General features: G+C 37.9%; 2 protein-coding genes across 2 annotated transcripts in view; one reads left to right on the top strand and one right to left on the bottom strand.

Annotated features, from left to right (window-relative positions):
* Nucleotides 1-834, bottom strand: part of Col4a6 (collagen type IV alpha 6 chain) — a 315,976-nt gene extending 315,142 nt beyond the window's left edge. The window contains exons 1-2 of the mRNA XM_057759972.1: nucleotides 618-834; nucleotides 361-412 (exon numbers count right to left, since the gene is read on the bottom strand). Coding sequence (XP_057615955.1) covers nucleotides 361-412; nucleotides 618-628 — 63 coding nt within the window. The 5' untranslated portion in view covers nucleotides 629-834. The remainder of the gene's footprint in view (nucleotides 1-360; nucleotides 413-617) is intronic.
* Nucleotides 835-2,356: 1,522 nt separating this feature from the next.
* Col4a5 (collagen type IV alpha 5 chain) overlaps nucleotides 2,357-17,985 on the top strand; it is a 193,793-nt gene continuing 178,164 nt past the window's right edge. The window contains exon 1 of the mRNA XM_057759380.1: nucleotides 2,357-2,578. Within this exon, the coding sequence (XP_057615363.1) occupies nucleotides 2,498-2,578 (81 nt within the window). The 5' untranslated portion in view covers nucleotides 2,357-2,497. The remainder of the gene's footprint in view (nucleotides 2,579-17,985) is intronic.

Here is a 17,985-nt window from a genome sequence, read left to right as displayed (position 1 = left end):
TTCTGTGCCAATCCGTGTTCTTACAGGTTAGGAAGAACTACGTTTCTTCAGCTTTGCAGATCTGCCTATCAAAAGAAGGCATCAGTGGTCAGTCATCTGAAGTTGTCCTGAAGAGATTCACAAATTGTGCATCTTGCACTATCTACCTCTATTTCCTATTTCCCAAACCTATAGCAATGGTTTAAGACAGGAAGATTGCTGAGTTCCAAAAGCATTAAACTAACACTATGCTTACTATTCTTCTTCAAGAACCCTATTAACTCCTATTAGAAAGGCTCTGTTTTGGTGCAACCCTCTGTTACCCTCAACGGAAACATAAGAGGAAAAAAAGGGGGGGGGGGGTATCTTTTGAAGCCTTACCGCTTCTGCCAGTTCTTTGGTGAGGCATAAGGAAACCAGGAACAGCCATAATCTGAAAGAAGAGGGAGGGTGAGAAACATGGGCTCTCTGGACTTACAGGGTCCTGAGTGAGCAACACCCGCCCCCAAGCCTCAAGCTTCCTTTTGATGTCTCCTCGCACTTATTTTTTGCAGTGACAGAAGTGCAAGTAAAGTTCTGGCCGGGCAATGCAGCCCAAAGTTGAAAAGGAGAAAAAGTTCTGAGCAGCAACAGCTCACCCAGGGTGCATGCTTGTGGCTCCTCCGGAGCTGGGTCCCAGGAGACTGCTAAGCTGCTCCACGGCGCGGGCTCATCGGGCTCCGTTGATGCTTGGCAGTTTGTTCCTTATTCAGGAAAGTGTAAGGGGGCGAAATGGCTTAGTTTAGAAGAAACTAAGAGAGCTGCTAGATAAAAAAGTGCTCCGAAGGAAAACACACTCAGCGGTGCCCGCTAAAACTTGTAGCACTCAGGAGATAGTTCCATGCGCCCGGGGAGGAAGGAATGGAGGGGAACGGGGCGGGGTTGTCTGCTGTCAATCATCCCCCCACCTTGGGAAGCTGCTTGTCTTACTCAGTTCAAGCATCTCTACACATAACAGTCCCAAAGCTTCATGAGCAGGTCTCTAGAGACTTATGCATGAATAGAATTAAGTATGCTACTACTACATAGGCAGATAAACCTGAAAGTACCTGCCCCAGGAACCCAAATGCACCAACTCTTATTCTAACTCATTGTGCACTAAGCCGGGGTAGAAATCTCTGTAGTTCTAAGTCTAAATCTCTAAACTAACTAGAACCTGAGGATAAATTGGTCCTCATAAGACAATTCAAAATATAGAGAGAATGTAGTTTAACCCAGGGACTGAGAATAGAAATGTTCTGAAGAGTTCTTCAGCAGATTCCTGAAAGACATTTCAATGAATCCACATAAAGTATCTTCTTGGTCTTTCGGTACTTAAAAAAGTCTATAAGATTTATCAAGGTAATATTCATGCCTACTTCATCTGGGATCTACTTCAGCTACTATTGGCTCCTTATAGACAATTCTAATGAGGTGTTGCTCATTATAAGGAATTATACTAATATTATTTATTTACCTGTCATAGTCCTGAAACACTATGACAGTCATATGTCATATGTTTATGTTAGCTCGATACAGGTAATAAATGTTAATTATGGAACTCAATGTATGTAAATAAAAATAAATAAATAAAAGTAGATAACTAATCTATGATAATATTAAACCTTATAAAATTATTAACCTACTTAAACATCTTATCTTACATGTGTTATAACATGCATTAAGGATTTACAAATATATATGTTCATTTTTTTACTTCATTTATAGATATCTAATATTTTCTTATCTTCTGCTTGTATATAGAAACTCTGCCCCATGAGCACTTGGAATGCAAAGGCCAGCAGCCCAGGGAGCAGAGGCAAAAAAAATTGTTTCTAATGATTAACAATAAAAAGCACCATATCTCTGAAATCCATCCGCTAAACAGAAAATAGTCCCAGCTCAGGTCTGTTTGGAAGTGGCTTTGAAGCTCAAATCAGAGGAAAAGCTGGACTGATCAGGAAATAGTTCCATTGAGAGAAGTTGCAAATGAACAAATAAGAAATCTTGGTGGCTGGACTTGAGGTGTTCAGTCAACTGATCTTGAAGTTTCCCTCCCTCAAATAACTGAGCGTCACTCCCTCGCAGGTTGCTGGTGCAGTGTGAAGCAGTGGCGGAGTGATACTCAAATTCCCCAGCGCTGCCTGGGAGGGGGCGGTGCAGGGAAGAGAGCGAGGAAAGTAGATTTGTAGGACGTGAGTGCGGAAAGTTTGCAAGTCCCAACAGAAGGCAAAGTGCTCCCGAGAGACTGGCTTTGGGGAGGGGAGGGGGGAGGGAAGAACAGCTTCTTCTTTCTTGTTCTTGTTCTTTTTTTTTTTTCAATCGCTTCACTCTTATAAAAGCTTTCTCTTCACCCAAGTGCACCAGCATAACTGGGACACTCACTGCTTCTTCCTAGCTCTAGCTCTCTTCCCAATAACCCCTCAAGATTATGTCAATCGGTCCGAACGGACCTGGGATTCCGTGCGGGTGCTGAAGGAGCTGCGGGAGCCAGAGAAGAATGCAAGTGCCTGAAGTGTGCCTGGCCGCCGGCTGGCTCTTGCTGGCCCTGTGTCTGTGGGGGCAGCCTGCAGAGGCTGCGGTAAGTCCTCCCTCCTGCCCCATCGCCGCTCGCTCCCACGGAAACCACTGGATCCTTTACCTTCCTTACTCCTTGACCTTGGCTAGCGAAGTCAAAATTAGCTTTTACTAGAAAGAAACACAATTCACAACGCTGGTCCGAGGGAGAATTTCAAGTGTTTAAAAACAGGGCCGCTTGCTTCCTTGCAGCTACTTGGGACAAGAGTGGAACTAGGGCTGGGCAGGGCTGTGGGGACACATATTAATGGGTCACTGGGCTCTGGTGGGTGTTTAAAACTTTTCTTCCTCTTTCTACCCCCCACCTTGGGTTGCTGTCTGCCGGCTAGCTTTTTTCACCACTTGCACCCAGCCCACGCACTCTTTAAACTTGGCATATAGTTTAATATTTGGTTCCTCTAAAATTTAACTACCGTCAAAGTGTTAATAGCCTTGATGGAGATGTTCCCTTCACGTATGCTCTTTTCTTAGGCAACATGAACCTCCCCCCAACCCCAGGTCGGCAGAGTTCTGTCCTGCTTTCTGTCCTGTTGACATCATTCCTATACAATTGTTAAAGTAGCATACCAATCAGAGTGAAGTAGAGAAGCGTAGCCCTATGCTTCAGGAGTGTTTTGCATCTATTTTTTTAAAGTTAGGTATTTCTGTTTGTTCACAATTTTTTTTAAACTCACAAAGTCACCTGAACAAATTAAAAATTTGCCTTTCACCTATTGACAAGAAAAGAATTCTCAGTTTTCAAATGGGCATGAGCTTTGTGGGTTAGAAGAGTGGGGGAGGATGGACATGGGAAATGACAGAGCAAAAAGTTCCACTTGCGTTTAGGAATGTAGCATGGATGCCACAGTCTGCTGTCCCAACACCCTCTCTCCTTCTGGAGGTAAGAGGTAAATGCCAGTGAACGGCTTTCTTGCAGAAAATGTTCTCTAGTTTGAAGGCCATGGTACTTAATTTCACTTAACTAAGTGTGTGACACATTATTTAAGTGTTTTATTTGAGTAATCATAATGGGTGTTTTTTTTTTAAATCACTTAAATATGACATCATAGCAGAGGCCTTCACATGGTTAAATGACTCTCAGTCCCTAGATGCAGATATTCTGGGTCCACTTTAAAGTTAGCTAACAGGGTCCCTATTGTACTCAGCACACCTCAGATCACATTGCCCTTTGTATATCCTGAAAAATGTGTGTACCACCAGTATAAAAAGTAACTTTCATGTTATTGTAATCACAACATAATTATGAGGGAAAATCTGCTGAAAATACATAGCAAATGCTTTAATTATGAATGCTATCATTTTCCTCTACCGAAGTAGATAGGTGATTTAATAATGTTCTTTGGGTACAGAACATTTTTAATGGGGTAATGTTTAGACAGTCAATATGGCTAAAGATTGTTAGACTAAATTATAATTGTGCTATAGAAAATAGCTCATTCGAAGATCATCTTAGTGCCTATTGTTTATAGCATTTGCCTCAGGGGCAAAGATTTTTGTGGATGATTCATGAAGCAATCCTTCCTTTTAATGATCTTGCTATTAATAAATCTGCACTAGATACCAATTACACAGGTGTGTATAACAACACTGCATGCCAGTTTACATCTGCTTATATTAAAACAGATTTTTGTGCTTGACAAAACTTATGTGTAAGTTTATTTTTATTCTTAAAGAAACAAGTGTTTATGAAGTAATTGTTTTTCCTCTCCTATACATTTTTTTTACAGGACGTTTTTCCAGACAATTTCCTATGATTAAAATCTTGTCCCTCTTTTAAATCCAGGGATTTGTTTTTCCTGCTTCACAAATAAAAGGCCTAGTTAAGCAAAAGTTTTAATCATCTCAAAACTATGAATGGTATCTGCTCTCCATACTTGTGCTAGGGATATTGGTGACCTTCTGCAGAGTGAAACTTGACCGTAGTTGGGTTAGTGTTTCACTGAGATTGTTTTATATTGAGGTGTTTATATCAGAAAGAGAATTGCTTATTAAATCATTTTACTTTTTTATAATTATGTGATTTCTCTACCTCTGAAGTCATGCCAGAATTGGATATCACAAATATATGAAAACTTTTAAGGGCAAAGGTTTATTAGGAAGAGTAAAATAACCCAGGTACTGAATGATCAGCAGTAGAAATAAAGGTAACTTTAGGCTGGAAGGGTCATTTTTAGGGTTGGAAATAGCATATTTTTATGTTAAGGTAATTATAGTTATACAAATTGTCAAATATAGAAGCTTGTAGATTTATGGTTATAGCTCTAAATACTACTTCTAGCATACAGATATCTGTGAGTTGTTTTTAATGGAAGAGAGCAATGCATTTCTACAATTTAAACCATACTGTGTACCTGGTGACCAGTGGCTAGAATTTATCAAGGGTAAGACTAAGACTATTGGCCAGGAAATAATTTTTCTTCTCTTAATGTTCTGTAGGAAGAAATGGTCATCATTGTTTTCATTATCATTTTAGTTTACATTGTTTAGTGTTTATTATGTGCTAAATACTATGCTAGTATAGTAAGGTAGATTTTCATATTTATTTATTTTTTTGTGGTGCTAGGGATTGAACCCAGGGATTCAAACACACCACATTTGCTCTGTGGTCTCTTCTTAAGAGACCTACAATGTATGTGAATATACATATATATGCACATATACATATATATATAGAGAACTACTTTACACGTGAGGAAACTATGAAACAGAGTGGTTAAGCAACTTGCTAAAGGTCACATAGGCAATGAATTGTAGAGCTGGGAAATTTAAATTCATACTTCGTCCTTAGGTCTCTTATACTGTCTCCTTTGCATGTAATCTATTTCTATTACAATTTTTGGACACAGAAGGTGCAGTATTTTTTTATTTATTCATATTTTTATTTATTAAAGATTTCTGCCTTCTCCCCGCCACCACCTCCCATTTCCCTCCCCCTCCCCCATCAAGTCCCCCTCCCTCCTCATCCCTAAGAGTAATCAGGGTTCCCTGCCCTGTGCGAAGACCAAGGACCCCCCACCTCCATCCAGGACTAGTAAGGTGAACATCCAAACTGCCTAGGCTCCCACAAAGCCAGTACGTGCAGTAGGATCAAAAACCCATTGCCATTGTTCTTGAGTTCTCAGTAGTCCTCATTGTCCATTATGTTCAGCAAGTCCGGTTTTATCCCATGCTTTTTCAGACCCAGGCCAGCTGGCCTTGGTGAGTTCCTGATAGAACATCCCCATTGTCTCAGTGTGTGGGTGCACCCCTCGCGGTCCTGAGTTCCTTGCTCGTGCTCTGTCTCCTGCTCTTGATTTGGACCTTGAGATTTCAGTCCGGTGCTCCAATGTGGGTCTTTGTCTCTGTCTCCTTTCATCGCCTAAATGTTTTTCTTTGGGTTCACCTTCTTAATTAGCTTCTCTAGGATCATGCATAGTAGGCTCAACGTCCCCTATTCATGGCTAGAAACCAAATATGAGTGAGTACATACCATGTTCCTCTTTTTGGGTCTGGCTCACCTCACTCAAGATAGTGTTTTCTATTTCCGTCCATTTGCAGAAGGTGCAGTATTAATGATAATGGGATTTACATCTCTTCCTGTTCGTTTTATGTAAAGCAGTGTAGCATAATGTAAACAGATGCGTACTTTAAAGACCAGCTTGATCTCTGTGTGTATTTTATGCAATCTCGATAAAATTTAATTTACTTACAACTAGTGATAGATTATTTTCTTTGAAAAATATTGCCTATGTTTCTTTTTTTGCTTCCTCAATAATTTTAAGTATGCAGAAATGTGTCTGTTGTGATAAATAAGGACATATGGTGGTATAGCATTGCCAAAAATGATCGATTCAGTTTGTCGACTTTTACTAATCTACCTATACCTGCATACCTGATTTCTTTTATTCAACTATCTATGTTTATATGTATTTTTTTGTAATTCTGAAGATCAAATTCAGGACTTTGACCCCACTATCCAAGCACTTTACAATCGACCCCATCCTCAGCTCTGTATCTGTAGAAATACATATATTTCTATATGTACCTGTGCTGATATTTTATAAGAGTGCAGAATTTTTCCCTGTGTTTTTACTTGGCCATTGCTTTTTGTATATGCAAGATACGATACCCTTTTTTTATCTTGAGTTCCCCTTGACTGCTTGGTTCGAATAGCGTCTTCCAAATTTGTCAATTGTAAACTCATTTTCTTCCCCTTGCAAACTGATATTTTTGAGACTGTACAGGGTAATATCGCGAGACAGTCCAAATATCCAAATAAGCTATTTCTTTTTTTTTGAGACAGGGTCTCTCTACATATTCTGGTTTACTATGTAGAACAGGCTGGTCTCGAACTCACAGAGATCTGCCTGCCTCTGCCTCCCAAGTGCTGGGATTAAAGGTGTGTGCCACCATAACTGGCTAAATCATCTGTTTCTAATGATCAGTTCTTCACCAATTCTAACATCTGTTAATTTTTCTGGAGTGAATGATTGTTTACAGTTCCATTTGTAAGGGTAGTTTTAGTTTTCAAAATTGTTTTATACTAATTAATCGAATTTTACTATAATACATTTCCAGTTTGAATTTATTTACATATTATTAATTCTGTAAATATAAAATGAACAAAATGAGTATTTGCCTCATTTTTATTTATAGTGAATTAATTTTTTGCACTGCAAGTATTTACTGAAATGATTCTAAATATGCCAAGCCTGGAGTTCTTTCCCACTGGTGTCTGTATCCTTTGATGTGTTTCCACAAGCTTGGAGCATCTCTTTGTCTACTGGCATCACAAAGTGGTCATCTCTACTTTCCTCGTTCCAAACTTGGAACGAGCCACTTCTATTCTTTTTACAAAACAGGGTATTTAGAAACCAAGATGTGGTACTTGGCCTGTTCATTGTAACTGTCATTCCGTAACCCTTCTCAGCAGACAGACCGAGGAAATACACATTGTGTTAGTTGTTCTTAATGCCTAACACACACACACACACACAATTGTAGGCAATATACTAAGTAGAACAGTACATATATAACTGCTTCTACATCAGTCTCTTCAAAGGTTTCTATATGTTGAAATCACAAATTCATAACAGTGTCTCCAATTGTAGTCAAAGACCACTGACTAAGCATACATACTTGATGTATTAGGATCTTGTTGTTTTCTTCTATTTCCTGTTTCTGGGGGTTTGAGGGGAGGGGAGATGCTGGGGATTGAAAGCAGAGGCTTAAACATGTTAAACAAGTACTCTTGCAGTTAGCTACATCCTTACCTATTAACTTGTTAATTAACTCTATGTGTTCCGTTCATTCTCGATGTGATTTTTAAAGGCCAATCATGGTCTTTCCTGTAGTTCAGCTTGCTTGTACATTACTCTCTGCAGTATACTTTTCCCACTGTGCCCTAGGGAAAGCTTTTCTAAAACACTTATATTGTGGGGTGGATATTTTGGTTCTCTTTCTTGATTCTCAGTTTTTGCTCAGTTCTAGCATGTTACATTTTCAACAGATGCTTATTCGCGAACTCGTAATAACTGAAGAGTTGCATGTATACTGTTCTATTTAAGTACAGTACCCACAACACACACACTCTCTCTCTCTATCTGTGTGTGTGTGTGTTAGACATTATAGATAAGAGTAAGAGAATGTTCTTTCTGCCTTGATGGACTGTACTCATTTCTCCATAATATCACAGCAATTGCTTACTATACCTTTCTTTGAACCAATGCAATATTTAGCTTTGCCTAGTTTAGTATGTGTTTGATTTTACAATCATTTATTTTAGGGAACTTTGTATGTTCTCTTTATTTGATTTGCAGTTCTTTGGGGGGCAATAATTATATACTCCCTATTTAACCAATCTATATGTTGACTTTTTTGTCTAATTACAAGTGATGTGTGATCAATGTTGGGAAATTAGAAAATATGAGAAGGTATAGTGAAACAAAGAAAAATTTGACCACCGTTCTACTAGTAGTCAAGAAAAAATTTCTATTATTTTTTGAGGGGGGGTATTTTCCTTTTTATATACATAATCTTTAATTGTTAAATTATAAAATCATACATTGTGCAATTTTATTTATTATTTTTCAGTTATGAAGTCTTTATCTTAGAGTATGGAAATTCTTAGGTTTTTTAAATTTTGTTTTGTATTGTTTTTGATATAAGGTTTCTCTGTGCTGCTCTGGCTTTGAACTCAGAAATCCACCTGCCTCTGCCTGAGTCACCACCACCTACCTTGAAAATTCTTAATTTTAAAACAATAATTTTAGGGGATTCTAAAAATACTATTTATATTTATACAAAGCCACAACTTACACGTTCCACTTCTTGTTTTGTTTGTCCAGCCAGAGTCTTTCTACTTAACCTAAACTGCCCTCCAGCTTGCAATCCTTCTGCCTCCAAATTCTAAGTGTTTGGATTACAGACATGCACTCACCACCATGTCATCCTACTTCTGTAAAATATGTTTCTAAGATTCAAGATTGCTAGGTATTTTAATCAGTTATTTATTCCATGAACATCTTATTCTGTATTTTAATTTTTAACTACTACTGCCTCTGTCATGAGTAATTACTGTGTGAAACACTTTGGCTACTTTTAGACTTTGAATAACTTAAATAGACTTTGAATGATGAAATAGACTCAGGAAATTTATAAATCAACATATGAATTATGTGAACCTTTTTAGTAGTTATGTTTGTTAAGGAGATAATACTGTTTCTAATTTTATCCTATTTTTAATTGATACATTAAATTGTATACACGAACGGAATACTACATTGTTTCAAAATGTGTTTATTGTTTAAGTCAGGTTAAATATACCTACATCATTAAACATTATCATTTCTTTATGGTAAAAGCATTTAGAATTGGATTCCTAGTTTATTGAAATAACGTAATTATTATCTATAGTCAGCCTCCTGTGTAATAATGTGTTAACATGAACCTATGTATTCTCTGCAGCTTCTAAAACCCATTTCTTAATTCTCAACTTTTATAATTTCAACTTATTTATATCCTGGATATAAGGGAGATTTTTAGCATTCGTCTTTCTGTGCCTTGCTTATCTCGTATAACATAGTAATTTACAATTCTCTCTTCATGTTGTAATGACTTGTGTTTGTTCTTTTATATGGCTGGATATTATTCAATGTATATGTATGTTGCTATTTTTTCCTCATCTGTGGATAGATACTTAGGTTTCTTGGATTTCTTCTCTATTATGAATAGTGATGCTGTGAACACAGATATGTAGCTGTCTCTACATACAGATTTAATTCCCTTTTGTTATATATTTAGTGCTGAGACTGCTGGATCAGATGACCGATCTACTTTTAATAATTGAGGCATTTCCATACTTTTTATATTGGCGATTTTTATTTTCACTCAAACCAACCAGTGTTCCAACTGTTGCCTTTTCCTCTATATCATTGAGAGTACTTACTGGTATTACTTGTGTGTGTGTGTGTGTGTGCGCGCGCGCGCGCGCGCGTGCGTGCATGCGTGTGCATGTGTTTGTGGAGAGGACAAAGGATGACATTAGTTGCCTTCTTTATTATCTTCGCTATATAAAATATTCTAAATCATCCACTTATCTTTTGAGACAGGGTCTCTTGCTGAACCTGAAGCTCAACTTTGGGTAAGGTTGGCTCGCCACTGAGTTCCATGGATCCTCCTGACTCACTTTCTCAATGGGGGGGTTATAGGCATACAGGGTCATGCCTGTCTTTATGTGGTGCTAGGGATTGGAAACAAGGTCCTTATGCTTTCACAGAAAGCAATCTTACTCACTAGGTCATAGCCAAGCCCCCTTTTGTTTCTTTTGCACGGGGGAGGTTTGGTTTTTGAGACAGGATTTCCCTGTGTAGCCCCGACTGTTCTGGAACTCCCTCTGTAGACCAAGCTGGCCTCAGACTCACAGAGATCCTCCTGCTTCTGCCTCCCAAGTACTGGTTTTAAAGGTGTGCACCACCACTGCCTGTCACTCTTTTTGATTCTTTAAGACAAGATCTCACTCTGTAACCCACTCTGACCTCAAACTCATGGTGATTCTCTCTCTTCAGCCTCCCAAGTGCTGGAGTTGCAGGGATGCTCACTTTTTATCTGAGATATTTGATTTGATTTTGTTTTATTGAATTTTTGGATATCATATATTCTAAATATTATCCACCTGTCAGATATATGCATGTCAAATATCTTCTCTCACTCCTCATATTATTATTTTTTTTATTATTTTTTTTTATTTTTATTTTTTTTTGGTTTTTCGAGACAGGGTTTCTCTGTGGTTTTGGAGCCTGTCCTGGAACTAGCTCTTGTAGACCAGGCTGGTCTCGAACTCACAGAGATCCGCCTGCCTCTGCCTCCCGAGTGCTGGGATTAAAGGCGTGCGCCACCACCGCCCGGCTCCTCATATTATTTTTATTCTCATGATTGCATCCATTCTGTACTTGAAGGTTTGGGTTGATAAAATACTTTCTCTTTCCGTATGTTTGTGTGTTTCTGTGAGTTACATAGAGATTAACTAACTGTCTAAGGTGATATAGTTAATGTGATTAGGACAAGGTTTGAAGTAATACATTCTGGCTCTAAAGCCTCATCATGAGATTATTCCCCAGTTTATACACATTAAAACAGAGGAATCAAATTATCCCCTAAAGGGAGAGACGGAAGAGATCTTTCAGTGCTTTAGAAGGCTGTTAAATTCTCAGCATCCTTGTCAGGTGGCTTGCCAACTCCCTGTAAATTCAGCTCTAAGGATCAGATACCCTCTTCTGGCCTTTTTAGGTCAGAAGAGTATTTACCATTGACCGCCAATAATCCCTCCCTTTAACTGATCACTTGACTTGTCTACCTAGGGTATTTATCCGCAATGGCTAAATTTTAATTTTGTGAACTATACATTCCTTCTTTTTTTTCCTTAAGTGGAAGCTGAACCCTGCCCATTTTGAATAACACTCTTTCTGGCTATAATAAGGATATGCAAGATCTCAAGCCACTGACTACCTCCCCTAGGGGAGTTTTGTGATGCTTTAAACCACTGACTACCTCCCCTAGGGGAGTTTTGTGATGCTTTTGGAATATAAAGCCTTTCTGCCTTCTTCCCCCACTCTTTTCACTATCCCTACACCATAGAAGCCTAGTGGGCATTTCCTTAAATGGCTATGCATTTGCCTAGTCCTTTCGCTGTCATTCATCTTACCTTTTGTGGTACTCCAAAAGCTTCACTCTGTTAATCGATGTATGTTCCCTTATCCTTAAAGCGATAACACCAGAGCCACCATCCCTTCTGTTCAGAAAAATTCAACTTGTCAGGATATATGGAATAAGTGGCTCTCCATCCATTTTGTACCCTTCCAACTTGGCTTTCTCTTTGTGCTTCCTAAATACGTAAATGGCTTTATTGCTTGCTTGCCAGCCGTGTAACTCGTGTGATTCAAATGTATTTCTCTGCAAAAGTCACAAACTGTTATACGTTATGACTTCTCCAGGTGGCATTTGAATAGGTGAACTTTAAATGCCTGGATGATGGGTACCTGCTTTTGCCAAATTACTTTTCCACATGATTTTCCCAAATAAACTTCTATTAGGAACGTATAAGAGAGCCTGTGAAATAATCTTATTATTTTTTTTCTATCTACTACAGGGACTGTGGCTCAATTTACAACCCATTTGGTTGGCTGATTTGGCCCTATCCTCTAATGATTTTCTTTCTAGAATGTAATCGTTCCATCATTTCATCCTCCTTTGACTGTAGCAAACAAGGGTTGGAAGTCATTTTAAAAAATATACTCTTGCTAATTAACATTATAAATGAACCACCCAGCCACTTGGCTAAATCTTTATTATTAAAAATTAGTTTCTTTTAAGAGAAGCAGTACTTAAGGGGTTTTTGGAGAGGCATCTTTACTGCGCTGGGTGACACATAGGCTCCTTTCATTTTAAGAAACCAGATTCTCATTTTATGCATCAATGCTTGAGTATATTTACCTTCATAATCTGTACAGGTCCAACTGTCCTTTATTCCTTAGCAGCTTCGGCTGGCCTTTAACCAAAAGGCAGGATGGCGCCTGGCACACTGTTGAAATGGGACTCTTGAATCCCTTGTTATTTGCTAATGGAAAACAACCAAAGGCAAATTCTACAAAATGAAGCAGGTTTCTACTATAATTAATTCTTTAATTGTTCATTTAGTCACAGAATCTTACATTTGGTTATAATTTAATATAGAGAGTAAAGCATCATTTATAAAGAAGTGCCAGTCTGTTTAATCAAATTGTGCTTTTGACAGTAATTAAATAAGACTAAGAAATTAAATCAAAGTATTTGTATACTTCTCCTACCTGTAGGAGAATTATGTTGTTTGATTTTAGTATTTCTTATAGCATATATGACATTTAATTCTGTAAGAGATTCAGATGTTTGGAGAAAAGTGACCTTAAGAAGGAGACACTACACAGTCAGGTATGGTGGCGCATACCTTTAATCCCAACACTCAGGAGGCAGAGGCAAGCAAATCTCTGAGACGCCAGCCTGGTCTACAGAGTGAGTTGTAGGACACTTAGGGCTACACAGAAAAACCCTGTCTCAAAGACTGTCCCCTGCCCCCTAAAAGATTCACTACTGTAATTTTGAAACATGTTCTGTATAATCTTTATGTGCCCCTCAATATCTTCTTAAAGAAAGAGAGGTTCTTCTCACAGTTTCAAGATCTACTAGACATAATATGATGTCTCTTTGCATGGAAGAAAGGCATAGATTCTTTTCTGTTGTTTGTGGTTAAACATTTGAATTCTTTTGCCCTAAAATGGTGGGTTTATTGCCCCTTTTAAATGAAATCTTTTGTAAGAATTTACTAATTCTTTTAATTTTGTGTGCATGACTATTTTGTGTGCATGTATGTATGTGTGCCGTGTGTGTTCCTGATGCCCAAAGAGGCCCAGAGAGAGTATCAGATCCCCTGTAACTGAATTACAGACTGTTATTAGCGATCAGGTTGGTACTGGGAATAAATTATTGGTCTCTCTGCAAGAGCAATAAGTGCTCCTCAGTACTGGAACATCTCTCCAGCCCTAAGAATAAGTCATTTAAATGTTACTAAGTTATAATTTTAATATGGTTGACTTTCAGTGTTCTATTGCTGTGAAAAAGACACCATGAGCAAGGCAACTTTTGTAAAAGAAAGCATTTAGTTTGGGGCCTGCTTACAGTTTTAGACGTTAGTCCATAATCATCATGGTGGGAAGCAGACAGGAATGGTACTGGAGCAGTAGCTGAGAGCTTTCCATCCTGATCCATAGGTAGGAAAGAGAGAAGGGGTATGTTTTCCTGGTGTGGGCCCAACCCCAGTAAGACATCTCCTCCAATGAGGTCACATTTTCTCTAACAAGGCCCTCTTAATTCTTCCCAAACAGAATTAAGGGACTGATTGTTTAAATATATGAGCTTATGAGCGTCATTCTCATTCAAACTACCACATTGTACATAGTGATAGAAATCTTTAATCTGGTACTTTTTATGAGGGCTAGAAGGCCTCAAACTAAAACAGTTTGTAAATGAGGGCTCTACAGGGAACTATTACCATACAGGGAAAACAAAGTGACTGGTGAGATATGATGCTAGTTCCTTGCAGAGGCAGATGTGGAAAGTCTTTTCACAAACTTGTTCTAGTTCACACTAGTTTAGTGATTAGAGAGCTGTGAGTGTGATTTTTCAGTCTTATTTGTCCTAGTTGGTTACAGAACCAGTACCAAAGAGAAAATGGAAGTATGAAGTTATGCTGACCTTTTCTGTCATCTTCAATTATTAGAGCAAACTCTGTTTTCAGCATTAAAAAAAACTATTATTCCTTACCTGTGTTGCATGCAAGTATATGTGGAAGCTAAAGGTCAGTGTTGGGTATCTTCCTTGATTGGTCTTCACCTCATTTTTTGACATGGAGTCTCTCATTGTGGCTCAACCCTACACTAGACAGTCAGTCAGTAAATCCCTGGATATGTTTCTCTCCACATCACCAGTGCTGAGGCTTCAGGTCTGTGTCACCTGACCTGGTTTTTAGACGGATGCTGAGGATCCAAATGCTTGTGAAGAAAGCTTTGCATCCATGTGGTCGTCTCCCTATTCCTCGCTTTCATATTTTTAACATAAATCTTTTTCATTTGTACAGTCTTAAAACTAGATGTTGTCGTCTATGTGTGAATGTTTGAGTGTATGTATATGTATGTCTATCTTTATTTATACATCTATTCATACCTATAGTAAGAATTACCTCAAGAACAGTGACCATATTTCATACTTCTATACTTTGCATTATCCAGCAGAAGATTTCCATTAAATTAATGAAAATCAAAATTTTATGATGAATTAAATTTCTGGTATCAAAAGTATTAATTTTTATTGTAGGAGAGTGATGTGTCATGTTTCTTGTGTTGTTTGTAGAAAGAGAAGACTGGAATCACACACATAGTTTTATTTTCTATACCTTGTTTTTCTTTAAATTTTTTTTTTATTTTTATTCTTTTTTAATTAAAATTTCCACCTGCTCCCCATTTCCCATTTCCCTCCCCTCCTCCCAAATATTGCCCCCTCCCCCCACTTCCCTCCCACTATCCCCACTCCTCTTCTCCTCCCCCCACTCCATTCCCCCTCCCTCTCGATACTGAAGAGCAGTCCAAATTCCCTGCCCTTCTATCTACGTCCAGAAAGGTGAACGTCCAAACAGGCTAAGCTCCCACAAAGCCAGTTCATGTATTAGGATCGAAACCTAGTGCCATTGTCCTTGGCTTCTCATCAGCCTTCATTGACCGCCATGCTCAGAGAGTCCGGAATCAACCCATGCTTATTCAGTCCCAGACCAGCTGGCCTTGGTGGGCTACCAATAAATCAGTTCCACTATCACAGTGGGTGGGTGCATCTCTCGTGGTCCTGATTTTTTGCTCATGTTCTCCCTCCTTCTGCTCCTCATTTGGACCTTAAGAGCTCAGACCGTTGCTCCAAATTGAGACTCTGTCTCTACCTCGATCCATCGCCAGATGAAGGTTCTAAGGTGATATGCAAGATATTCATCAGTATAGGATAGGGTCATTTCAGGTTCCCTCTCCTTAGTTGCCCAAGGTACCAGCTGGGGACATATTCCTGTTTTTTTTTCTTTTTTGAGAGTATTATAGAAAACAGGAAGTTAAAGAGCATATGGGTCTCACATTTAACTACTGTTAATAATATTTAAGAAAAACACTATTTGGTTTATTTTCTATAAGTGAAATTTCTCCTAACATTCCTTAGCAGTGCCCTAGAGGAAATGTCCTGTCTTAATTTTTTATTTCATTGAAGTTAATATGTCTTTATGAAGCTTTCTACAATAAAAAGCTGTATTTCAGCTTTGAAACCTCTTCTGAGTAGTTCCTAGCCAGCTAGAAATAAGTCAGTTTGTTCAGGGGCTATGCTTATGTTACTTTCCAGTCTGTTTTTAAAAAGAAAATAAAGCAGTCAATTCCTTTTGTATTGTGATTTTTTTAAAAATTAAGCTATACATTTTCCCTAGAGGTGTGTATGTTAAAGGTTTCTACTGTCTTATAAAAATTTATATCCTCGGGGGCTGGAGAGATGGCTCAGAGGTTAAGAGCATTGCCTGCTCTTCCAAAGGTCCTGAGTTCAATTCCCAGCAACCACATGGTGGCTCACAACCATCTGTAATGGGGTCTGGTACCCTCTCTGGCCTGCAGGCATACACACAGACAGAATATTGTATACATAATAAATAAATAAATATTTAAAAAAATTATATCCTCAGATAGTGAATTTTCTCACTATCACAGCAAATATTTCCTAAAAATATTTGATAAATTTTGGAAGAAAAGAGCTAACAGCTTTTTTCCCCTTCCAGATCTTATGATCATGTGAATTATTGCGTTCTTAATATTTTTACTTCAGAAAGTATGCTCAAGTTCTAGAAATTTGGTTAATGGCAAAAAGTTTCATCCTTAGCAGTAACTTCTCTAGATTCTATTTGTTTGCTTATCTTTTATAGCCTGTTTAGGCCTTCCATTTTTCTCTTCAGTTCCAGCAAAGACTTCTTTATGTTACAGTACAAACTCATTAGACCTCTCTTCTGTCTTCTTGCCTTCTTTTGTGTCTACTGTATAATGGAAAAATACAAAGACTAATGTTGGAAAATAGCAAGCGAGATCTAACTGAAAAGGTCACCTTTTTTTAGAGGCTTAAAAAAGGTTCATCCACAGAAGCTTGGATTTGTTTTCCAGACTAATTGACGGGCCATTTTTGAATTTGTAGCTTGACAATCTTTATATTAAGGATGCTGTTCATAGTACCTATACTCCATGATATAGAAATAGAAAAAACAGAAATACTGTATTTTAGATATGTAAGTAATTATAATACGTAATCGCTAATCTACTGGAAAACAATCATAAGTTCAAAATGAGGTATCACTGATTTTCTTGAGTTTTGTGAACATTATACTACTCGGTTTCATTTTAAAATCAGATCTCAATTTAATTGGAAAAGGCTGGAAATTTTTAGTGGTAAAAATTTATTACAAATTGTACTCTTTCCAAGATTTTCTTACATTTGTACCTTTTCATATATGTTTTACCTCTTAATGTTTAGAATGTAATTTATTATAAGGGAGTTTAAACATTAATAGACTAGGAAAGTATTCCAAGAGACAATAGTTTCAATATAGCTTCTCTTGAAATCAGTTAATAATAGAAATGTGTACTCATTAGAACCTTAAATTGTTTGCTTTGGGATAAAATATAATGATGCTTAATTTTAGCTCCTTTTTAAGTTTAGAAAGCCAAAACTCATGTACACACACGCACACGTGTGCATGCGCCACACACAGCAATGTTAGTCCAAATGTAAATTTTCTGTATTATCATATATCTTAGTTGTTGTGTCAAAACATTATGACCAAGGCAGTTTATTTATTTATTTTTTTTAAAAGAGTTTAATTTAGGGCTCTTGGTTCCAAGGTCCCAAGACCATTACATCAGGACAGTCAGGCATAACAATGAGGCACTGGAGCATTAGGTGATGTCTATAAGACAGAGAGACATGTTGGGAAACCTCAAAACCCACCCCAAGTGATACACCTTCTTCAACAGGGCCACACTTCCTAATCCTTCCCAAACAGTTCCACCAACTGTAGTCCCAAATATTAAAATACATGAGTTTGTGATGGCCATTCTCATTGAAACCACCACATTCCACTCCCTATAATCCTGTAGCCACATCATAATGCAAGATGCATTTAGAACACCTTCAAAAATTGCACCACATCATGCACATTCTTTATAAAAGATGAGACTAGATAGAAAACCTGGGAAAATTAGGAAATAATGTATGTGGGAAGGAGTTCACTCCAGAGTCTGACTGAAGTCTCTCCAGCTGCTAATGAAGTATTCCAGCACA

The sequence above is a fragment of the Chionomys nivalis genome, chromosome X, assembly GCF_950005125.1.
Source record: "Chionomys nivalis chromosome X, mChiNiv1.1, whole genome shotgun sequence".
In the NCBI taxonomy this organism is placed as follows: domain Eukaryota; kingdom Metazoa; phylum Chordata; class Mammalia; order Rodentia; family Cricetidae; genus Chionomys; species Chionomys nivalis.
The sequence above is the reverse complement of the archived record's forward strand: the minus strand, read 5'-3'. Positions and strand labels throughout refer to the sequence as shown.